Raw genomic sequence first — 25,814 nt, 5'->3', positions numbered from 1 at the left:
CTCATGACATGTTCATTGACGACATTGATAACATCACTGTAACATCTGAAATGACATTTTTGATGACATCTCTGTGCATGACGGGGTCCTGAGTTATAGTTACTTTAAAACTTGACTTAGTTACTTGAGTTAGCTTGAGAGTTTCAGTGGTTTTGTTTGTTTAAAATGGTATGTTTTAACTGGCATTTTCACCTAACTAACTTTCGTTTTTATCAGTGAATTTCTAAGGTTTTCCGCACGCAGTTCAAGCTACCCTGGCACGACAAGTGCTCAACCGAACAATGCACAATCTCATCTCACTAGATACTGACTGCCTTTGTCTTCACTTATCAGGCATTGAGTGACACTAGACCGTTCTTCCATAAGCAAAAATTCTGCACCTTTTGCTGAACAAAACCACTACGTTCCCGGCGTGGTTCACTGTTCTGATCACTGCGCCCCACCAATCAAAAAGTCACTAAATAGCAGAAACTCTTTCCACATCACTTCCTAGATGTAGAAATCTATTCCTGTACAAATAAGAACTGACCTACCATCTTGAGCTCCGAAGAGAACTAAAAACCTGGCTCTTCACATCTAGGCAATCACAAGAGGAAGATGATGAACTATGTATGTTGAAATATAACCATACATGAGTCTATCCTGACACACTCGAGCATCTCACACTTATTTGCAATGACCTGTGCTGTATTATGTTTGAAGCATATCTGTGTTCCGTACACACCTCAACCTGCTCCTCCCTTTGAGGACATTGTTCATTCAATATGCTTCCAACCGTACACTCAAAGGGCTTCCAGGAAGCTGAAAATCATAGTGCTTGGTGACCTCACCCGAGGTTTGAAGCACTACACAAATGCCGCAGTACAATACATTACATCCAGCACAGCAAAGCCACATAGTTTGCCATTAATGTGCTCTCAGCAGCACTTCCTGCAATATGTCACACACTGACATCCAAACAGAACATATTGGATAAACCAACATCCACACAGTTCTATATGCCTGCTTGCTGTGGAATAGGAAAGATCATTGAAGCAGCTTTCACTCGCTGGTATAGTTGGAAGTGGACTTTAATGTATTTGTGAGCAGTTGGTGTTCAGGGCTCTGACAAAGCATCTCACTTGAGTGGGAGGCATGTTGTGATTGCCACCTTTGTCTTCCATTGTTGTAAATAGGTTCCAGGGCTTGGCCCGCCTGCCCCTGGTGGAGGGCTGGTGGTGATTACAACCTGTATCGCACTGCTAGCTGACAATACCTTTTTTTAGTTAGTCTTTTTTGTAATGGACTTGTACCTCAGCTTGTAATTATTTGTGTTGGCCTGGTTTTTTAATGAATTCTTTGATATGTTGTGGTAGCTGGGTGGCTGTCTCGGTGTTAGAACGCTGTGCATTTCATCTGCCAGTTGAGCATGGAACGGATGTATGTCACTGGCTATGTCAGATCAGGAGATGTAATGTGAAAGGGTGACAGTTGCCCAGGGAGAACTGTGAGGTGGATCGATGAGATCTTCCTTTGTGAATAAAGTAACTTTGCTAATTCTGCCCTTTCATGTCTATCGTGGAATTATTGAGGAGTGCTACGCTGGCGTAATCGGCAGGATGAGTAAGATCTCAACGCACCTTAAGAGCATTTCTGAAATATTGTATGATCAGGACTTGGCCCTTCAACTGCAGAGGATCTAAAGATTCTCCCCGTTTATTGTGGTGAGATTAGTGCGGTTTGCTTCATGGATATATTTACTTTTCTAAAAGAGGAGCACCGGGTTATACTCGAGGAGCCAACTGCTTTCTCGCGTGTTCCATATGGGTTACCTACATGCGCAAGTGCACGTGTCCTCTCTGTACAGTGAGGCACGTCTGTGACTCTCGTGACCACAGAGTCGAACTCTGAGACTAAGCAATTTTGTGCACATCGTGCATTGCATCCGGGTTACCTACATACATGCATGCACGTGTGCCTACTCTGTTCATTGAGGATTGTCTGTGACTCCCTTTACCTCTGAGGCAAACGCTGAGACTTAAGCTTGCTTGTGCCCGCCTCACCCATTTTCTGAGGCGTATCTTTGATACTGTTTCACTTTCTCCATCTCTAATTACGCTATCCGTGTGTATCTAACCAGTCACTGAGGCATGCTCCTGTCTCCCGTTGCTCTTTTTGTGATACATATCGGTTCCTTTCCTTCAGGATACGCGCAATCAGTGGAGGTTGTACGACAGGGAGATGCCTACGTATTTCACCGTGCATGCAATGCTCTGCTTGGAAATCGCTAAAATGCTGACCTTACGGTTAGTGTTGCACACACTTATGCTATTGGAGTGTGCCTGTATGTGCAGCTAGAGTGCTGATCTTAATATTGCAGTGTCACGCACACTTACCTCAATTGAGTGCCTGCATACATATAGCTGTAGTCTGACGTTGATATTGCAGTGAAACGCACACTTGCATCCTTTTAGCGCAGTGACACAAACACTTAAATAATTTGTGCGTTCCTGCATGCAAATCACTAAAGCCCCGACATTAGTTGCAGTAAATGTACATTTGCATTATTGAAGCATGTTGCCGTCGTTCTTTATACAGTGGAATATGCACTTCTACCAAGGAAACCTAATTCTGTTATTTTGGTACAGTTACACGACTAGAAAGTGTGTTTTTACTGAGTTATTGACAGTGCAGTGACACAGTTGGAACCCAAAGCTGTGTTAGTTAGGTCCTTCAGGGACACACTCACTGTAATGTAAAGCTCTTACTAAGGATTCAAATCTCTGTTGATCCATGTCCTTTCTCTGAAGTGTGTGTTTATTTAAATTCTGTGTTATTAATGCAATTTATTTATGGTGCATTGTATGACAGTGCTGTTTAGTTATCTAATTTGCGTCTTGGTCAACCTTTACTGGGTGTGATATTGTATTGTTTTAGTCAAATTTCAACAGTCAGGCAGAATAGTACTGCAACACCTTTCTTTGTAGTCCAGGAATGCCACCCATGAAGTAGCAGAAGTGGAAGTATTTGATAGATATGCTAAGGTGTGTGGAACATCCCTAAATGTGGAAAAGAAAACATCTCTTCATTGTCTAGGACATTTTTGATCATCTTCTGGGGAATCCTGTTGAATCAAATGATTTGAATGAGTATGAGATTTGTATTAGGAAATTGGATAAACAGTTTCGACCAAAAGTGAGCACCATCTTAGAGAGGTAACTTTTTGCTAGAAGGGTACAAAAGGAGGGGAGTCTGTGGAAGGTTATGTAACTGAGTTAAGGAGACTTGTATCCTCGTGTAAAATTTTCTGGGTTATATTAGATGAATGCATACCTGATCAGTTCATGTTGGGATGCTATATTGAAAAAGTGAGGGAGGCATTATGGTTGAGAGAAGAACCTACACTGGAGGAAGTCTTACTGGTTTCTAAAAAGATAGAACATTCCATGAAATGTGTTGAACTGATTAAGAAAGAGAAGGAAAAAGATCAGAGTGTGCATGTTGTAAAGGAAAAATAAAAAAAATGTGTTAGAAATGAAGATGGATGCTTGAAAAGTTAAGTTACAGCACACAGATGTTAAAGATGGTCATCTGACCAATGATCAAATGTGTCCTGCTTTGAAAACCACATTTGTTAAATGCAAGAAAAAGGGAACTTAGCTGTGGTGTTTAAGATTAAATACTTCAAACCAAGTGTCAGGATGGTTGTTTTGGATAATGATCGGGAGAGTGACAGTACTGATTTTGAGTGTGTACAAATATTCTTACAGGTAGGGCAAAGTTAGAGCTAGCCCTGTTGACACCATCTTAGTTGAAGGGGAGGCAACTAAGGTGTTTGACTCGGGGGTGAATATCACCATAATCTCTTATAAGTTCTTTCGCCGCAAACTGGAAGAAAAGCCACTCTATTTAAATCAGAAATCAAGCCCTGTGTTTATGGGGGTGAGCCCATAAACTTAAATGGTTACTTAGTGGGTTCGATTGAATACTAGCAACGTTTGGTGTCTGGGAAAACATGTGTGCCAAAAAAAGGGGACAGCATCATAAGTTGGGTAAATCAAGGTGACCTGGGTGTGATATTAGATCCCCACTATGATCCACCAATTCGTCTAATTGAAAAGGTTAATTTATGTTGTGTTGATGCATTGTCTGATGTAAAGTTTTAGAAGAAGTTAAAAAAAATCCTGATGTTTTCAGGAAGGAGCTAATTTGTTAGGAAAATTATAAACGTGATACGCTTGGTTCCAGGTGCACAGCCAGTGTGTTGTAAAGTAAGGAATGTACTTATAGCTATTAGAGAAGAGATGCAACAGGAGATTATGAAACTGAAGTATAATTAGATAATAGAAGTTGAGGTTACTGAATGGCCTGCACCATTGGTGGCAGCTAGGAAATCAAATGGAAGTCTACATCTGTGTGTAGATTTGAGACATCCGAATAAGAGTGTTATTGTAGACAGATATCACCTTTCAAACATTACGAAGCTGTTTTTGTTGCTTGGTGGGGCAAAAGTATTTAGTACGATAGATCTCACCTCGGCCTATCAGATCGAGTTGAAAATCCTCATTTTGTAACACCTTTCGGAACATTTAGATTTGTTAGGCTTCCATTTGGATTCGTTTCCACGACATCGGTGGTTCAGCGTGTCATGTAAAAGGTGTTAACAGGAGCTGTAGGAGTTTGTGTATATCAAGATGACATCCTGGTATTTGGTAGGGACATTGAGGAGCACAATATTCAGCTTGGAAAAGTTTTGGAGAGGTTAAGTAACTGTAATCACACAAAACCTGAAAAATGTAGGTTTGGTACTAAAACTATTAACTTTTTAGGGCATATGATCACTGGAGAGGGAATCCTACTCAAATTTGTTTTGGTTGATACTATCCTCCGCATGAGTTCGCCCTCATCTCGAGAGGAGTTGACTTTTTTGGGTATGGCGGAATACTACAGTAAGTTTGTCAAACATTTTACTGAGCTAAGTGTTAATATGACACGTCTCCTGAGGAAAGGGTTTGAGTTTGTATGGTATGGTGTTTGTTAGAGCGAATTCTTGTTCTTAAAGAAATAACTTACTGCAACCCCTAAACTTGAAAATGTTGACCCCAAAAAGATATCTGCGATTACAACTGACGCCAGTCTTAAAGGATTGAGGGCTGTATTGCAGCAGAATGGGCAAGATGGCATGAACACTGTTTTATCGCCCAAGGGTTGAAAGATCCTAAGTCTAGATACACTGTTATTGAGAGAGAGAAGGCCTTGCCGTGTATGGGCAGTGAAAACTGACGTTTTTATGGGGTACCAACTCTGAAATAAGGACTGACCACAAGCCCCTTTGTGAAATTTTTAAGAAAAAGGAGATAGACTTGGTGTCAGGAGGGATTACAAAGTGGATAATCGCTTTGCAAGAGTACAATTTTTAAGTGAAGTACATTCCAGGAATAGAAAATGGTGTAGCTGACATACTTTCTAGGTTGGTTCCTGATGAACATAACAATACAGATGAGGATGAACAATCTGATTGGGGTAACGGAATTTGTGTGCGAGATAGAATGCAATACTACTGCAGAGGAGAGATGTGTCGTGAGGAGGTGAACTCTGACATGATACTGTGTGAAGTGATTCTCTTGGTACGCAAAGGGTGGTGTAACAAAAAGAAGGGTCTGAAGGTTGTAAGGTGTATTGGGAAGTAAAGGATGAATTAAGCTCATGCAAGGATCTCCTGTTTAGGGAAACTAGGCATATACCACCGTACAGTCTTAGACAGGAGTTAATCGCTTTAGCTCATGAGTCTCATCCAGGTATAGCAAAAACAAAGGAAAGGTTACATTAATCATATTGGTGGCTAGAGATGGACATCGAGGTTGAAAGGGTTGTATGAGACTGCGCACCATGTGAGCGTAGTGAGAAGTCAAAGAAGACAAGGATACAACCCATGGTAGTCCAGGAACGTCCAATGAGTCCATAGAAGAAAAATTGCTCTTGATATTTTGGGTCCAATTGATGGGGATGGATAAAAAACAGATGTAATTGTGGTGATCGATAACTTTTCAAGGTGTCCAGAAATATGTTTGACAAGTGTGATATGACTAGACCAGTAACCACATTTCTTAGGGAACTCATGGCTTGGGAAGGATATTATGACACAATACTCGTGGACAACTTTCTGGTTTCTAAAGAAATGGGGGAGTTTCTTGAGAATAGAGGAATAAAGCACAAACATTAGCACTATATCGCACAGATACGAATGGCATGGTGGAAAGGTTGAATAAGGTACTTGAGGAAAGGATCATGTAAAACGGGCTGTATATATACTGCACCAAAGTGAGGTACAGTGTGTATAGAGTCCAAGGGTCTCCAGAGGTTTGGCAGAGGCTAAAGTTAGATAGAACCTTACTCTCTAAAGTGGTAGCTTGGTCGAGCAGTAAGGCAGTATCGGAGGACAGTGTAAAGCATTTGGTGTACACACTCGGTCAGCAAATGAATTCACACACTCAAGAACTGAACTCTAGGCCAATTGTTTTTGTATAAAAAATATACTGGTGTTTTATTTCTAGAACCAAGCAAGCCTGGTACAGGTAAGCATATAAATACTTTGCAGTAGTAAATTACTTGTATGAACAAAGTTCAAAATTGCAGTATGACTTGTACTGTTTTTGGTTACAGTTTCAAGTCAGCAGTTTGCAACACATTGCAGGTATAGTACATTCAAATGAATGGGCTTTTTAAGAAAAATGCAGTTAATTACTTTTCAGATTACGTTTGCTAAAACAGGGTTGGAACCTATATTCAGCCCTGGGACATTTCCTGAAAACAGGTGAGTAAATGCGTTTTAGTTAGAGGTACGATTTTTAAAGAATATTATTGCATTTCAAAAGTTGACAGTTGGAAACTTTTTCACATAGAATCACCAATGCTATCCAATGGGAGGAAGTTCACTTTGCAGGTAAGTTACTTTTGCGTTACTTTTGTAATCCAATGCTGGAGTCCTAGATTCAGCACTGGGACATCTACTTAAAACAGGTAAGTAATTACGTTTTTGTAGTTTGTACGATTTTTAAATGATATCCTTGTATTTCAAAAGTTGACACTTAGAAACATTTTCACTAAGAACCCCAATGTTATCCTATGGAAGGAAAGTCAATTCACAGCTAAGTTACTTTTCTTACTCAGTGCTGGACACCTGGGTTCAGCACTGTGACCTTTCCTGCAAACAGTTGAATAAATTCGGTTAGGTTATTTGTGCAATTTTTAAGGAATACTCTTTGTTTTCAAAAGTCGGCACTTAGAAACTTTTTGGGAGAAAAAGTGTCAGTGTTATCCTATGATGAAAAATGAGTTATCGGTTTCAAGGCAAGTAATCGGTCTTTTGAGTTAGGGTTCTGGGGTTAGCCTCAGGGGTCTCCCAGGGTCAGTGATGCACTGTTGTTGCACCCTCAGCGGCACTCGGGCTGCCGGGTGCAGTGTTTAGACCCAATGTTATCCTATGGAGGATAGGGGGGTCCGGTTGGTGGCGGCTGGCAAGCAGGCTACAGGGTTGTGGGAGCAAAACTCCTAAGGTTAAGCTCAGGGCAAGTTGGGGACCAAGTTAGCACAAAAGGGGCACCCTCAGCGGCGCTAGGCAGCCAGGTGCAGGGTGCTGTCTTGAGGTCGGGTGCCCTGTTGATTTCAATGGGGATTCTCCGGGACAAAGAAACACTGCAGGCTCGGAGACGAGGATCTTCCAGGAGTGACCACCACTTCGGGTACGTTGGGATGTAGAGGGATGGGCACCGCTGGGTTGGGCACACAAGGGCGTGGGGTGATGGGGTGCCTTTGGACGCCGAATTATACCAGCTCTGGTCGTGGTAGGTGAGGTCCTCTGGATTGACGCTGCAGGTGTCGTCTGGAGGCTTGAGGTAGGTCAGGGGTCGCCGGATCTTGAGTCAGGATCGCCGGGGGGAACCTCCTCGTGGTGTTTGTTCACTCAGACACGGGCCGGGCTCGGCAGGTGCAGAGTGTGCTGGATTCACGGTTTCTGGCATCCGGTGTTCATGGGAGAAACAGCTTGGAAAGGGAATGCAGGCAGGTCCTCCAGGGTTTTTGAGGTTGCTGGCCACTGGACATGCCGGGGTTTCGCAGGAGCAGGTTCGAGGGGAGACAGGCCTGTAGGGCTGGGGCCAAGTCAGTGGGCGTCGACCTCTTGTTAGCTCTGCACGGCTTCTCGTCCTTTTCTTGTGGTTGCTGGATCTGAGGAAGGAAGGTTCAGGGTGCCCCTAAATACTAAATTTAGGGGTGTTACAGGTAGGTAAAGGCAGGGACCAATGGGTCCCTCCCCTGGGGTGGGTACAACCCCTATTCTGCTACTCTTCTATGGGGGAGGGGGAGGGGCAGGAGCCTGTCCCTGCTAAGCTGGGTCCCCCCATCCTCAAGATGGCGGGGACTCGAGGTTGTGCTTCACCTCGCCTCCCCCACCTATGGGGTGAAGTTGGCAGAGGTGGGCACACTTCCCTTCCTCACTTGTTTTTCCCGCCGGTTCTCCCGCCCATTGTGGGGGGTAGAACCAGTGGGGACCAGTTGCTGAAAGCAGCAAACGGTCTGGAGAGGGTCACAAAGGCGGCATGCCTTTGAAGTTTCTCCTTCGTGAACCCTGCCCATCCTGGGGGAGGAGGCTTGGCACCTCGTCCCAGGATGTGCATTGTTTCAGGCCCCCTGCGAGCAGCAGGCTCTCGACCCAGGGGTCCAGAAACATGTCTGATGGTGGCAGCCTACGCAGCCACTCAGTCAGGTCACTGGAAGTTGGTCGTTTTTTAGGGGGCATCTCTAAGATGCCCTCTGTGGTGCATTTTACATTAAATCCCACACTGGCATCAGTGTGGGTTTAATGTGCTGAGAAGTTTGATACCAAACTTTCCTGTCTTCAGTGTAGCCATAATGGTTCTGTGGAGTTCGTAATGACAACCTCCTAGCACCATATACTCTTAATGGCAGCACTGCACTTATAGGGCCCTGGAATGGACCTGGGCACTGTAGGGGTACAGGGCTCATGCACCTGTACCCTCACCACTGACATAGGGCACCCAGCTAGAGGAGTGACTGATGTATGCCAGGGCAGTGGTGTGTGGGCATGGCACACAGGGTTGTGTGCCATGTCGACTCATTTTTTTTTTTTTTGTAATCTTTACCAAGACACGCAGCCTGCAAGGCAGTGTGTTTGTGAAAAGGTACAGGGCCCCTAAGGTCGCCACAATTGGTGCTGCAGCCCTTAAGAGCCTTCTCTGGTAACAGTGCCCTGGGTACATGGGGTAACATTTACCAGGGACCTACCTATGGCCAGAGTTGCCAATGGGGTTTTGTTTTGGGGAAAGAACACAGGCCCTGGGGTCCTGATTGGCAGGGCCCCAGAGCACATCAAGTCAAAGAGCATCAGTAGTCTGGCAACAAAAAAAAGGTGGGGGTGGGGCTTACTGCAACAGAAACCCACTTTCTCACAGATCATGTTAGCAAAGTCTAATTCATTGAATTGGAAGGAGGAGGTGAGAAAAAGATTTGAAATGCCGAGGTTCACACCTCCTAGCACATCAGGAAAAACTCAGTTTAAACAGTTTTGAGGAACTTAAACTATAACGCCTCGATATAACCCCCTTGGGTTAACAACTACGAGTTTGGATTGGGCAAAGGTAGCATTGAGAATGGGTGGAGTGAAAGGGAAGTATAGAAAACCATTGAAAGGAAAAAAATGTTTCAAGAAAGGCAGTAAAGAAAACAGAGGTTGTGCTGGGAGACTTTGTTGCGATTGACCACCCCGGAAGGAGTGGTGAATATCCCAAATTCTCTAAGCCAGTACAGGTGATAAAGTCATTTAACAATGCTGTCAAAACCCAGGACCATCGAATATGGAACCTCAACAGAGTTATGTTGTACAAAGGAAAATTGGATTCTTCTGATAATGAGGTGGGAGGTGTGGCAAAAAAATATCATTAGAGTATGGTTATGAAGAAATCTCAGAGTTGTAAAAAATCCTGTTTATTTAGAAGACTGTTTAATGTCTGTTTATAATTGTAAGACTTGTCATAACCAGGGAATCGGTTATTTAGAAATGTATGTATGATATTATATATATATTTGTAAGGTTGTTTAACAATCTAGTAATTTGGGCTTCATGTACATTCTTTTAATTACTTGTTTGTTTTATTAAGGATGGGAGGTGTGTGATAGCGGTCTCAGAGTTAGAATGCTATGCATTTCATATGCAAGCTGAGCATGGAACGCTGTCTATGTCACTGGCTATGTCATATCAGGAGTTGGAATGTGAGAGGGTGACAGTAATCCAGGGAGAGCTGTGCGGCGGTTGGATGTGATCTGCCTTTATGAATAAAGTAACTTTTCTGATTCTACACCTTCATGTCTATGGTGGAATTATAGAGGAGGCTACTTAAGTTCTCTTTGAAATGTTAACTCATCCCATGTTTTTTGCTCTGTCTGCAGCCCAGAAGTTCTGAAGAACCGAAGTGATGTTTTTTATCAGCAGCCGGAGCGCTCTTGTGTGGCAGAGTCGCCGCTCTGGTACTCCGTGGTCCCTATGGAAAAAGGGATGCTGGAGCACATGTTGAACCGGATCCTAGCGGTGAGAGAGATCTATGAGGAGCACCAACGGGCCGGCATCCTGGATGACGACATGGACTGAACTGCTGAAAATGGTTGTGCCGAGAGGTGAAATTGGAGAACAATACCAAGCGTAGCTTGGAGAGCCACCCGTTTCCTCTCCCATCGGCATATCAGAAACCTCTGATTGACTGGCCCCGTCCTCCCCAGTGAGAAGGGCTCTTTGGGAGAGGTTATATGGGGCACAAGGAATGAGGTGCCTGCGAACCACTGAAAGCCAGCTCAGCCTTTCTTGATAGCAGAGGCCGTGGGAGCTGTAATCTGGATGGGACAGATGTTTCAAATTTCCTTTTCCAGTCCCAACACCCCAAGTCGCGTTTTGCTCTACCCTTTCAAAGACATCACCTTTTTTAGCCACAACCTCTTCTTTCCATCAATCTGAGCATGTTCTTGGAACATTCATTTTCAACAGGTTGTGTACGCCTGACAGGTCCAAGGGTAATCTTGAAATGAAGGGGCTGATGGCAGGGCTTAGTCATGAACAAGCAGTGTCTGGAGCTAGATGTAACATTAGCTGAGGTCCTTGGAGCTAGGGTCTTGTGTTGCCCACTCCTCAGATGGCCTCCTCTTACCATCTATGTATACCTAGTCGCAGACCTAAATCTCTATTCCTTTCTCCTACTGGCACATGTATCTATTCCTGTTGCCTTGGTGCCCACCCCCAGATCCAGTGAGTTGAATGCGTGTCCATACTGTCGGTGGACAAGGCAGTGCTTTTCAAGCTACTGTGCTGTTTGAGCGCCGCAGAAGTATTCCCCTTCAAACCCCACCCCCAGTAGAATTACCTGACTTGTGCTCACTAGTGACTGTACACTGTGCAGCATCTTAAACATAGAAGGATCCTTACACCATACCCCCATATAAGTGTTAAAGTGACCCTCCCTGCTGGTTCATGGAGCTGCACATATAGATCTATTACTTCCTGGCATTTTCCCCACAACAATGTCACGTTTCCCAGCCAGCTTCTGGAAATCTGCCAAGCTGAAGGACTGCCAGAACCACGGATTTGTGAATGAGGGGGTTCATGGCAGGGATGCTTTCCCTACTCGCAGGTCAAAGTGATTATCCCTTGGTTGTTCATTCTCTTGCGAGTTGTCCGTTCTTTGTAGGGAAAAGGAAAGTCCATCACATTCGTCAATGTGGTGATTTGTCACTTCCAAATATCTAGCGAGATTTCCCCCTAACTGATTTGCATCCACTGGTTCCTCGAATACAGCACTTCAAGGTAATGCTCTTACCTCATCTGACCAAGGCTTTTCTTTCCTCTCCGCCTGCATCACCACAGACCACTTTTACCTTCTCTCTATCCCTTGTTCACGGCTCTGCATTAGACACTACCATCCATGCAAACTATGATCCTGAGGGGTCTTTTTGAGTCTGAGCAATATAGACTCCCTCCCAAGGTTTGCCGTTTACAGAAAAACAAGTTTCTGCTGGCAAATGAACCAGACTTGATTAAACAGCTGAGCAGACTCAAAAAGGAGACTCCTGCACACGTCCTATTCTGTAATAACCTTTGAATTGGTAAGGCAGCCAATGATAGGTATTCCACAGTGCATGTTGTATTGGGAAGGGAGATGGGGAACTTACCAGTGCGACTAATAGGCTAGAGATTCATTGAGATGTAGTAAATGCACTTGATATGATTGTGCATTGAGCCCGGCTGGAAAGGAAGAAGCCATCAGTCTGGCTTGGAGAGCTGTAGGGGTGGTATGAGAACTTCTCCCTCTACAATCTGGTATGAGGGCCACACACAGAGTGCAAGGGCCAGAGCTGCAGGGCAGAGCTTTCCTCTGAAGTTCAGGGAAGCGTTGTGCAGAGCCTTAGCCAAAGATATATTTTCATGGCACCACGCATCATTTCAAAGAATGCAGGCTTTTAACACCGCTTGTATTTTACCCCAGGAATAAAAGCGAAGATATTCATCATAGTGGGAATAGCTTTATGAGAGAATGACACAGGACATCTAGTACAGCCATCACAACGTGGCCACATCTTCAGAGGAATTTTTTGCACAGTACTGGATGTTGGGTGAGTGTGGCCTTTTAGCAAGATATTCCGGGGTTCCATCAGGTTTGCATTCGATCACTCAGTACTAACAATATCATAAACATCCTTGGCCCAGATTTAAATGTGGGAATGGACACCAGTGCAGCAGCGTCCTGTGCTTCCTGTGGAATCCACAGGGACTTTCTGCGTGTCACTGGATTGGCGAGGGGTGGGGTAGTTTGGACTGCTTGCAAGACTCTGCAAAAATGGCTCCCTAACTGCCTGGCTCGTGTGGCGTAACAATAGTCTTGGTAGTGCACATTTGAAACCTGGGGACGTGCACATAATGTTGACCATACAGTTGACACAAACTGCCAATTTCAGAGCCTCTTGGGCCAAAATGTCTTTTTTTTTTTTAATGTTAACAGAACAGTGAAAAGGCACGGGTGTGAAATAGTTCTGAAGTTTTTAAATCATTCAAAATAGTTTTAGCTTTTTAATAAAAGGCGATTGGTTCGTTTTACCAAGGTTGGTTGTCATACTTTGACCTGCCTTTCACCTGTCGGCTGCGGGGTTTTAACTCACACCCTGTGTGCTTTATTAAGACCTGGATGTATACATCTAAGCAGAGCTAGAAGCGTAGTCTGGCCTGCCTGGCTTAGGAGTTGTATTGATGCCCCCCTGGTGATCTGTATTGAACGCCGGTTAAATCCTTGTACCCACGGAGCTCCTTTTCTGTAAACTATTCTAGGGATCGGTGGTGGTACAAGAACCTGCTTCTTTACTGCCGAATCCCTCTGGTGACAATCTGCACTGGGCTGGGTGGGCGCACTCTTTCATCTATATGGATTCTTAGAAGTTGCATCACCAGGAATACACTTAGCCACTTCACACTGACTCACTTGAGGGACTGTGTAGCCTGGTTTTCCTCTTACTCTTTTCACTTTCATGCTGTTGTCCTGTCACATGCTTCCTGTCCTGACCTCACAGTTTTTCTGCCCCACGTCTGAGCTCCTGTTGTGTCCACAGGTGGCAGTCTTGAACTTTCCTGTTTTAACATTCAGTTGCAAGTTACCATTCACTCACAGAAGATTTTATATTCTGTCTGTCTTCATTATCATCAGTTGGGTCAAATCACTTCTCTTGTTCGTTGACTTCCTCACATGTCTCCATCCTTACCTGAAGTAGACGCCCTTCACTGTCTACCTGCTTTATATATGCCTCTTCTCACCAGTCAGAGGCACTCCTAGGTCAACAGATGGATTGGGTTCCCGGTTTTATTTTTTTAAAAAAAATGTTTTTATTTCATTTTTAATCTGTAAATTGACTTAGCTGCTGTTTGGGAAAAAAAAAACTTCAAAAAACAAACAAAATTGTAAATACCGTACGGGACCATGTGTCCTGCATCCCTGTGGTCCAGGAGCCTGTGCTCGTGCAAGCCACCTTGCAGGCACACACCTCTGTCCACATTCATAGTTACAAACACTTCCTCCTAGCGCTAAAAGATGGCTAATACAACTGAACCCTGTGTCTATATGGAAACTGCTCATAGCAAATAAAGTAATTTCAAAACTTTTATTAGCAGGCTGTATGCTGTGGATGCCACCTAACTTGGGAGTGGGGCAAAATCTTCCCTAGAACCACCTGTAAAAACTCCTCTCTTTCATTGTAGAAAGATTGATTCCAGAGACTTGGGGAATTCTAAAAATACAAATGCATAACTAGAAAGATACATTTTGAAAATCAGAATCATCCAGAACTTCAGACACAATTGGTTTGTTTCACTGTTCCACTTGTGAAATTAGGTCCTCGGATAGTTGATACAATCAGCACTATTCCTTTCAAATTCAGGTTATCGTATCTGGTTCATCTTCACCTGTTCTGTGGTAAGTCCACCATTTTGGACCTTCCTGTACTACACTATATCCAGCTGACGTATCTTAAAAGTATTCAAACACACAAAATATCATACATTGAGTATTTACGTCTCTGGTAACTGACTGTATAGGCATCCAATTTTAAGTCTTTATATCTTGAAGCAGAAACTGCCATGCTCCTAAATTATTAAACCAATATATACGGTTCTCGAAGACCTAATGTTCCAGGTTAGTGGTGGTATACACGTTTCATGTCAATGCCATTTTTTTAACACATCTTTGAACTCTTGATGAATGTCCAAGATCTCCCGGATTAAAGTTTAATGGCTGAGTTGGATGTGGAGTGCCTCAAGCTCCTGATGTGGAGAATGGTTAATGAACTCTGAAGCAGGAGTATAGAGCTGCTTTCCTCTAAGACCTTTCCTTCATATTTCAAGAGTTCCTTTTGTCCGGCACTGAAGTTGAATTTAACATGTTTATAAATAAAACATTTCTTTTTTTTTGGGGGCATTGTTGACAAATTCATGACTTCCTTTGTGGACTTCGAGACCTGTGATTGATTTCACAGATTTTCAGCTGTGTAAAGTGTTATTTCAATATTTAGTAAGATGCTCACCCGTTTGTGCTTTGATATCAATAAGGCCTCCATTGTCAGTAGATGGTTCATTAGACGAAGACCCTCATTTGGCATTCAAGGAGAATTTCATCTGTGCTTACCTTTTTGGAAGTGATTTTCTAACTCTCTCCTTTTATCAGTGTGTTCTGCGTGGAGAATATTCTTCATATCTGTGATTTCAGTTTTCCAATATTTACTTTCAGTCCTGCCTCTCACAAAAGAGACCAGTGCATAATTTTAGACATTAATTGTATTCTTAGATATTTTGACTAACAAACCAAAGGAGATTTATAAATAAAAGCAGCACTTTGTGACCTTTGGTCCAGCAGCACTGGCATGGCATCTTAAATGCGGTCCATTGCAAGGTGGATGGTATCCAGCATGCTTCCCGTTGCACCTTTTAGGGTGAAATGGACTCAGTCTTATAGGAAAAGCAGCCTCTGCTGCTCTTATAATGAATGTAGTCCTCAAACACAAAGTGTAAACTTAAAGATTAGTTCATTCATATTACTATAATCACAGAGCAGATGCTTTTGTAGGTCTATTGTCCTTACAAACCATGTTTAAAACTTTTCCTCAAGTTGTTCTGTGCTCCTGGTTTCCCTGTGCCTCCGCTTGCTACTGTCTTGGAGAGAAGGAAGCATTAGTTTTGCAGCATGAGTCCTTTTCTGGATTCACATGCTGTGCATTATTCCACCATCTAGTGGTTTGGTCCGTAATTGTCCAATTTTTGTTTTCCTTTTTATGTGTTGTTGACCATCATTTGATGTTATGTCTATCTCCTGTGTGATGCCAGACAGTTCTCCGGATGTTCCGCCGTTGGGTCTGAAAGCAAAAGAGGAGCTCCGAAAGCTTTTACAAAAACATCACGTTTTTTGAAGAAAATTGATCGATTCACCAAATACCGCGAGAGCGAAAATGACAGAGAGGGGGATCCTTCTCTTTTTCTCCTTACTGGGTACCACGCCGGTACCAGCCACATGGTTGGAGAATGAAGGCAGATAGGGGAAATGGAAAACACCCCCTTTAAATTATGCCCCAATTACCAACAAGTTCACACAGAGACCTCCACGAGATCTGTAACTTCTCCAGTATTGAATCTTTCATAGATTCACATGCTTGTATCTTCCGCGTCGTCATGGTGGGAGTCTCACAGTAAAAGAATAACCATAGCAGTAAAAGAAAAACTGCATAGAAAACCCGTAGGGAAGTATATAGTTTGGTAGCATATCACCATTATTATGTGGTCCAAACACCAACCAATCAGCTGCCAGCCCTGAGATCACAATCCCCAGCAGAGCCACCATACCTCAGATTTCCAACCGCTGTCGTGTGAGAAAGAGTCTCCCTGAGCGCTGCTCAGTTCTTGTTTACTTGGTGAACTTTTGACCTTTTCTACAGTTTTTGGATTGAGGTACTGTTTTTCCTCTTACTTCACCGTGTCTGAAGGCTCTAAGAAGAGGCTGTTCAGATCTTGCAAATCTTGTGGGAAGGCCAGATTATACTCTGAGGACCCCTACAAAGAATGTTTATACTGCCTTTACCCTAAGCACGTCCCCAAGGAGTGCAAATACTGTCGCACTTTCTCGGCAAAAACCTTGAAAGACAGAGAAGCTTGCTTATTATAGCTTCAGAAGAAAAAGAATGCCTCAGACTCTGAGTCTGATGAGGAATCTAAAGGACACTCCTCTTCCAAACACAAGAGGGAGTTGTCTGAGGAAAAAGTTGAGGTGAAGAAACAAAAAATACAAAAGGCAAAAACCAAAGATTCATCGTCTTTGCCTCATACACCCCTCAAAAAGTCTTCAGAGACACAAGCTCCATCGTCGCTCCCGTCGACGAAGTCCAAGGTTTCCTCAGTCTCGACACCGACGATTGCATCGTCGACGACACCATTGATGCCACCGTCGGCGACGTGTGCGCAAACTTCGCTGGCGACGACTTTCAAGTCTCCAATGACGAGATCCATTACTATAAAGAGATTTCCACAGTCGACGGACAAGAAAACAGCAGATTTTACTGCATGGACAAAGATCTCGCCACTTCCTCCTACTAAGCTGCTGGATTTACAGGAGTCAGAAGATAAAGTCCCATACGGAGTAGCTTATAGTCCCTCACAACTCCACATTAAAAACCAGGAGACAGACGAAGATGAAGAAGACGTTCAGGAAGTTCAAGAAGAACTGCCATTTAAAGACCGGCCAGTTCAAGGCTCCAAGAGGTATGAATCATTCCAGCAAGCCTACAATTATGATGAAGAGGAAGAGGATAATATCAGGGAAGACGCAATATCTGTGCCTATTTCCCTAGTCTCCGACTTAAGACCTATGATTAATGACTATTACCGCCGTTTCCCAGATGCCAATACTCCTGCCGCGAACACCACGAGCGTACCACAGCAGATGGTTCAGACTCCAGTGGTTCAGCCTCCACCCCAGGTGCAAACGGTGCATAACCCTAAAATAATAACAATTAGGGATAACTTTGCTGAAAGCGAACCGGAGGAACAGCCAGAGGAAGGAGAATTAATGCCAAACGATCCTGGGGTCGATGAGTGGGATCAGTATGTCATTTTTTCGCCAGTACCATCACCGGCAAACTCACCACCGGAAGACATTGGTGGTTTCCATGACTTAATGGAGAAAGCTTCCAAAAAGTTCGAGCTTTCTTTGCCAGTAAAGGAAAATGCGTGTTTCTTATACAACTTTAAGGAAGCTTCAAGAAAATCTATACGAACGATACCAATCATCAATCACATCTGGGATGAGAGACTGAAGATTATGAAAAATCTGGCCTCAGTGGCAGTATCAGTCCCGAGGATCGAGGAAAAAGTACCGTGCCCCGGAGTCATCACCAGCGTGCTTAACAGGTCATCCTAGACCTGAATCGGTTGTTATGCAGGTGGCGCATAGACGCTCCAAAACCCCGGTCTCTACTTTGTCAGTACCCCCTGATAAGGAGGGAAAAAAGATGGATGGCGCAGGGAAGTGCTTTGCCGTGTTGGCAGCAGATGTGGTCGGACATTGCTCCACTTTTGTCTCATCTTCTGGAAGACAAGAAAGAAGAGGCGGCTGTAATTTTACAAGATGGAGCTAGAGCTGCTTCCGAGTCCATCGACATAGCCGTGGCCATATCGTCTCTTGGTTTCAGACAAATGGCTGCAGCAGTAGCGCTTCGACGGCAGGGGTGACTGAAGGCTACATCTTTCAGGCCCGAAGTGCAGGCAAAGATCGTGGATATGCCTTTTGCCTTTTGATGGAGAGAACCTTTTCGGAAGGCATATAGATGATGCGTTACAAGGAATAAAGGCAGACATAGACACTGCAAAAGCCTTGGGCTCTCTGCAGCAGGGAAGATTTCAAACTTTATGTTGAAGAGGATCAAGAGGTCAATTCAATCAAAGACTTCATTTCAATCTAACAGTTATCAACCTTACCAGCAGGGATATCATCAATACAAAAATAACCAGCAATTTCGCTCCTCTAACTCCTCTTAGCAGCAATCTAGGAGACAGCCTGTCGCAAGGGGAAGGGCGCAGGACTCCAATAGGAGATAGTGACGATTTTCAGGCACCATCCACTACGTCATGCCCCTATCAGATCCATTACCCCCTCGCTATTTTCATCAGTGGCTGTCAATAACATCGGACAGATGGGTGTTAGATATTATACATCAAGGTCACACCCTGGAGTTCATACAAAAACTTCCAGCGCGACCACCCGTTCTCAGGAACCAGAATCATCTCTCGGCACTCAAGGTGGAAGTCTTGGCCCTCATTGTGAAAGGAGCAATAGAGGAGGTTCCAGTTCAACAGCGAGGGAGAGGATTCTACTCGCATTTTTTCCTCATAAGGAAGAAGCAGTCCACCAAATGGAGGCATGTAATGGATCTCAAAGGCCTGAACAACTATGTCAAGAAGACTTTGTTTCGGGTGCTGTCGCTACAAGAGATTCTCCTAATGTTGCGCAGAGGGGATTACATGTCATCGTTAGATCTCTTAGATGCCTATTTTCACATTCCAATCCACATCAAACACAGGCAGTATCTACGATTCACGGTGGTGGGGCGCCACTACCAATTCAAGGTATTACCTTCTGCCTCAGATCCGCGCCAAGGGTATTCACAAAATGCATGACGCTGGTCGCAGCGCATTTGAGACAGCAAGGCCACCAGATATATCCGTACCTGGACGACTGGCTCATAAAAGTGGCATCGTTCAAGGAAGCACAGCAAGCCCTAGAATGCTGCATAGTTTTATTCCAAAAGTTTGGACTGCGGATCAACATGGAGAAGTCTTCTCTCGTTCCAGGGCAATCACTCCAGTTCCTAGGAGCCAGGTTGCAAACTCAAGAAGCAAAAGCGTACCCCTCAGAAGAGCGCAAGCAAAAAATAATGCAGCTGACAGCACGATGGAAAGCAAAAAGGTCCACTTCAGTAAGAATTTTCAAATCATTACTGGGAATTATATCATCTTGCCTTCCATTAGTACCCAACTGTCGACTTTGCATGTGGCCGCTGCAAGAACTTCTCGACAAGCAATGGTTGCAAGCCCGAGGATCAAATTACTATCACCCCTCAGATCAGAAAAGCACAGTCATGGTGGGGCATCAGGGACAACCTTTCAAGAGGCCTACTTTTCGAACCACAATCTCCAAGCTATGTCATGACGACAGACGCCTCGTTACATGGATGGGGAGCACATCTTCAGGAAATGGAAATACAGGGCCATTGGACAGTGCAAGAAGCCCAATTGCACATCAACATGCTCGAGTTAAGAGCGGTGTTCCTGGGTCTGGAAGCTTTCCTACCCAGAATTCAAAATTTGCCTTGTTTAGTAAGGACAGACAGTACGACTACGATGTTTTACTTACTGAAGCAAGGAGGTACAAGGTCAAAAAACCTCTCAGCGCAAGTTCAAGAGATTTGGAACTGAATGCTATAAAACATTTCTCTGCAGGTCCAACATGTCCCTGGAGTACACAACAAGAGAGCAGACAGTCGAAGCAGGTCGATCTCAACTTGTCACGAATGGGAAGTAAATCAGACTCAGCTCTTAAAGATATTCAGGTTATGGGGTACACCAACTCTGGACCTCTTTGCAAACCAGCACAACAAGAAATGCAAACATTTTGCAAGTCGATTCCCTCAGAAGGGATCGTGGGGAAATGCACTACACATTCTTTGGACGGAGATGTTTGCATACGCGTTTCCTCTCATTCCAAGGATACTACGAAAAATGAGAGCGGAACCGTGCCATCTGATCCTAATAGCCCCGGCTTGGCCGCGACAGTCCTGGTTCTCGGAACTCCACCAGCTGTCTGTAAATCCCAGAGTACAATTTCCCTTGATACAGGATCTGATCTCCATGCGAGGATGGCAAGTTCTTCACCCGCAGTTAACATCTCTGAACTTGTCAGCCTGGAACCTCATGAGCATGATTTTTATTCCTTAGATATCCCTCAGCAGTGCAGGGATATATTATCAAACTCTCGGGCAATATCTACCAATAAAACGTACACAACAAAATGGAAGAGATTTTGCCATTGGTGCTCTATTAAAAAACCTGCATCCTTTGCACTCTTCGCCGGAGCAGATTCTACCGCACCTACTTCCCCTAGCCAAAGCTGGGCTATCCCATGCTTCAATAAAAATGCATCTTGCGGCTCTAGCAAGATATCGTAGAATGCTATATCATCCATCGCTTTGGTCGCAGAGGATCATAAAGAAATTTCTAAAAGGACTGTTCAGAATGTTCCCACCTATAAAGCAGCCATCCATTCCGTAGTTTTGTCATATCTCATGAAACCTCAGTTCGAACCGATTCACAAGTTTGTCTCTTGGAAAGTGGCATTATTACTAGCACGCACTTCCGCCAGGAGAGTCAGTGAGATCCAGGCGTTCCCTATCTCTGAACCATTTCTTCAATTAAAATCAGACATAGTCATTCTCAGGACAAATCCAAAATTTATCTCCAAAATCCCTTCAGTTTTTCATCTTAATGAACCAATTGTATTACCTACATATTTCAAGAATCCATCATCAGTAGCAGAGAAATCGCTGCACACTTTGGACATCAAAAGATGCCTCAAATTTTATATTGACAACAGAAAATCATTTCGGAAAACAGACCAATTGCTTATCACCTTTGCTGGGCCTAGGAAAGGCTTGGCTCTATCGAGCCATTCCATTTCAAGATGGATAGCCTCGGCCATCACTTAAGTTACAAGTGATCAAGCATCAGTAAAAGCACAAATACACGTTTGGGCCCTAGGGGCGTACCAAACCATATACCAAAAAAGTGGTATAAGAACCATGACTGGGATAGGCACTAGGCCTATTGCCTCTAGAATCGCTGGGACCCCAAGGAACCACCCAAGGTAGTGACACAGGGGACCCACGGGAGCTGTATGCAGTGTGAAAAGATTAGGGACACTTCTAATCGAGTCTGGGCCAAACCCTTTTTTAATGTAGTGCTTATATAGCGCACATATCACCCCCAAGGGGGTCTCAAGGCGCTTTACAAATACCGCTGTGGAACCCTTCCTGGCCTTTCCCTGTGAAGTGCCCACTCCTGGGCACCCCCAAGGTGAGGCCAGGCATCCTAGCGCTGTTGGGGCCGTTGTGGAGGTTAAGCAAGCTATTGCCCAGAGTTGCAGCGTGGGACCCATGATTAGAATAGGCACCGAGGCGAGAATTAACAGGTCCGAGGAAATTAGGCCCAAAAACCCGCCGAGGCGGGAATTGAACCCTGGTCTCGGGCCAGAACTCTGCATCAGGGTCTGCCGCTCAAACCATTGAGCCACTTTTCCTTTTGGACTTAAGAAGTTCTAGGGCTAGCATCCACGAGAGCACTAGAGTACTCTAGTTACCTCACCCAGGGAAGCCGGGTGCATAGGTGTCTTTTGGTGTCGGGTCGCGTCGTTTATTTCAATGGAAGCCTGCAAAGAACTGCTGCTGCCGTGAAGAGGAGAAGTGTTTGAAGAGATCCAAGCCTGGATCTAGGATATAAGGAACCTGAAAGCAGAGGGGACAGATTCTGGGGCACTTGCCAGTGACCTAGGGCAGGATGGACCAATGCCCACAGATGTTGGGTGCTTCAGGTGAGTTGATGGGTGTCTTGACTCTTCAGCCACGAGGTCCAGGAGACGTCGATGAAGTCCACGAGCCGGATTCGAGGTGTCCCACAAAGTCTGTCGAGTGCTGCGGTGTCGGTGACCAGAACGGACCCAACAAGCCTTGGCAACGGCAAGTCACAGGAATGCAGAGAAAGGACTGCGTTGCAGACCAGCAAGGTCTGAGGGACTCGCCCAGCGAGGGTAAGTCGGGGCACGTCTGGAGCAACCAGGTAAGCCTAATCATAAAAGGAGTCGCCTTCGTGGGGACCTGCTAGCCAACAGGCTAGTGATCGCGAAGGAGCCTCGAGCGGTCGCACTTGAAGCTGGCCCACGGATCACTCATGGAGTGGAGGCCAACAATCTGCGGTGCAGGAGGTGCTCAATGCTGGGGCTACTCGGAGCCCAAAGCACAACTTCGCGGCGGACCAGAAAGATAGTGTTGCTGCCAAAGTTCACGGTGTCCAGGGGTCACGGTTCCACGTGACCCATGATAGCCACGGGCCTCAGCTTTGCTGTGGACTCAGGGTAGCCTCGGGGAAGTCTGGAAATCCACCTCTGGGGATGCAGAGACTTCGGCGTCCGGCGGGAGCTTCAGAATTGCAGACCGGTCAGTTGCTTCTTTGGTGCCTGCCAAGCCGGGGAGTCATTCTTTGACCCCAAGGGAGATCTCTTTAGTCTTCTAGTCAGGATAGAACGTCGAAGGTCAAGGATGTACGTTGCAGAGTTTCGTATAGGGTAATCTAAAGTCCTAGGGACTGAATTCCCATACTTATACTAAGTCTAGGGGATGGACTAACTCTAAGGCCCCACCTATGTGTGGGCCAGGAAAGAGTGGTGGTTACACCCATTTCCTTTGTCCAGTTTCGCGCCAGAGCAGGGTCAGGTAGCCCCTGCAACCGCTTTGAACTGGAGTATGCACAGGGACACCAAGTGTGCCCCCAGTGCAGGACTTCAAAGCACCAGAGAATGCTCCTGCCCAGCCCCAATACACATCAGCCTGTCTGGGGAGGAGGTTCACCTCCCCTGGGGAGGTGGTTCACCTCCCCTCGACAGGAAACCTATTGTCCTGGCCTCCCCTGCTGGAGTTTCGGTCAGCAGCAGGAGGCCAGACCCGTGTCTGTGGCAGAGGCACCCATTGTGTGATGCCAGGGCTCAGGAAAGTCCTACCGGGTTTAGCCAGTGTGAACAGGTCTCTCCCTCTAGAAGGGTGGAATGCTACCCCCGCCGCCAGGACTGGCGGAGGGGTAGTATTCTAAAGCGTTTGACACCAAGCACGACATGTTTTGATGCAGCCATCCCAAAGTTAGCATTTACCACGAGGTTATAATGCACTTCAGAGTATATGGTATGGGTGTATCACAGAACAGCCATAAGAAAGTATTTCCGAATGCTGCAGAGGCACTCAGCTCATGCTTGGGCACCCTCTCACATAAAACCAACCACTCTGCCTTCAAGATTGTCAAGGCCTGCCATAGGAGTGGCTTATATGTTTATATGTGTCTGTATAAGGTAGTGATATAGGTAGCCTATACCACAGTAAGGGGTGCAAGCACACCCTTACCCAGGCTGCAGTAGCAGACCTGTGGTGTCATTTTGGAGTGCTTCCCAAGGGTGGCATAATACATGCTGCAGCCCCTGGTAGGCCTCTGAGGTACCTATGCCCTAGGTACATAGTATACCATATACTAGGGGCTTATAAGGCACTCCAGAATCCAATTAGATATGTACCTAATGTACATGGAAACCATTTTAGAGAGGAAGTAGCTAGGCTGTGGTCCTGATTAGCAGAGCCACAGCCAGACTAAGGTCGAAAAACAGTGAAACACCAGCAAAAAGTGGGGGTACCCATGTGAAGGAGGTCCTACTCTCCTACAATGTATTGTATATTTTGTTTAGATTGCCTGTTATATTCATTGTCAATTTCTTGTTTCATATTTCATATTAACATGGTGACAAGCAAATGTATGCATAATTTTGATTTTGGAGCAGCATAACTCATTACGATTTCTAATATTAGGAAGCAAAGCCCTACAAAAAGGGGTCTATCCTACAAACGCTGCTTTGGTTATACACTGCTGACTATTCTGATACAAGCTTGTGAATCTATGAAAGATTCAATTCTGGAGAAAAAAACTAGTTACTTACCTGTACACTATGGTTCTCCAGTATTGATATCTTTCATAGATTCACATGCGGACCACCGCCTCCCCATTTTCTAGCGGATAGACCACTTTTTATCTCTAGATTCATCCCTGGCTCACTCTTTGGGCTGGTTGCAAATCTGAGGTTTGGTGGCTTTGCTGGGGATTGTGATCTCGGGGCTAGCAGCTGATTGGTTGGTGTTTGGACCACATAACAAAGGTAATATGCTACCAACCTATATACTTCCCTATGGGTTTTCTATGCAGTTTTTTCTTTTACTTCTATGATTATTCTTTTACCGTGAGACTCCCACCATGACGATGGAGAAGATACAAGCATGTGAATCTATGGAAGATATCAATACTGGAGAACCATAGTGTACAGGTAAGTCATTTGTTTTTTCTGTTTCCTGAAAGATCCATCACCATGAGGACTGTGAGACCTGTGCAGCATTTGTGCCAAAGACCCTAAAGTACGTCGGTGACAGAGGTTGGAACTCTACACCACCATGACCAGCACTCAGATGACGCAGGTATCACTGAAAGATCTCGGCCAATCCAGCGACTTAGATAACGTCGAGAAAGCCGAAACAGCTCATGTCGAAGAGTCGGACGTAAAGATCTATGTGGCTGAAGCCAAGAAAAAACAAGCGTCAAAGATGGCAGCGGAGAACATCGAAAAAAAGAAATACAAGGTAATCAAGCCACTGAAATACCCTGAGCCATAAGCCCAAGATATTAAGCTCCAAAAAGCAGTCTCGCCACCGAAACACTTGTTGGCCGAAATCGAGAACCACAATCATCTTAACTGAGGGATTCCGATGGAGGCAGAGCACGGTCGAAAACCTCGATGATACCATCTGCTCGAAAAGGGGTGAGATACAAGATTTTGGAGACGATAGAACAGTTGACTTAAAAAAAGACTGCGCCGCCACCACTCCATGCAGATCAGAAAGCACTTGAGGTTCAGCACAAGAAGGAAAGGCTCAAGACTGAAATGGCTGCACTTCTGCAAAGGAAGGAGTTTGACGACTCCTTGGAGGAGTTTAGAATCCTTGCCAAGTCTTGACATACACCAAGACTGAAGACTACCAGTCTGCCTCGGATGCTCCAGCAACTCCAGAACCTCATAAAGGGTCACAGGAAGAGTTCTACAAACTTCGTGGAGGCCCAAGAGGCTGCGGGGTGGGACAATCTTAATGCCAAATAAACGAGGAGTGAACAGCTAACCTTCGAGGCCATCACCGCCAGACGACCTCTCTATGTGTAAAAGCATCATCAAGAGGGCTGCAGAAATGTATAGAGTCCAGCTGGGCGCATTAAAAGGAGACTTATGTTTTCTCCTTGAGACACTAATGCCATCCAACAAGGGAGACCTGTATCTGCCAATGCTGCCCAGAATACTAGACCAAGAGGAGTCATTTTGTCAACCAGCCACTGCAAAGGCTGCAACACC

At 44.9% G+C, this 25,814-nt stretch overlaps 1 protein-coding gene across 5 annotated transcripts in view; it reads left to right on the top strand.

The window, feature by feature from the left end:
- Window positions 1-14,996, top strand: part of ZMYM3 (zinc finger MYM-type containing 3) — a 682,395-nt gene extending 667,399 nt beyond the window's left edge. For all 5 annotated transcript variants that reach the window (XM_085608441.1, XM_085608444.1, XM_085608442.1 and 2 more), the window contains one exon: window positions 10,444-14,996. In XM_085608441.1, coding sequence (XP_085464567.1) covers window positions 10,444-10,642 — 199 coding nt within the window. In that variant the 3' untranslated portion in view covers window positions 10,643-14,996. The remainder of the gene's footprint in view (window positions 1-10,443) is intronic.
- The last annotated feature ends 10,818 nt before the right edge of the window (window positions 14,997-25,814 follow it).

The sequence above is a fragment of the Triturus cristatus genome, chromosome 5_2 (genome assembly GCF_964204655.1).
Source record: "Triturus cristatus chromosome 5_2, aTriCri1.1, whole genome shotgun sequence".
NCBI lineage: Eukaryota > Metazoa > Chordata > Amphibia > Caudata > Salamandridae > Triturus > Triturus cristatus.
Note: the sequence above shows the minus strand (reverse complement) of the source record. Positions and strands in the feature narration are given on the sequence as shown.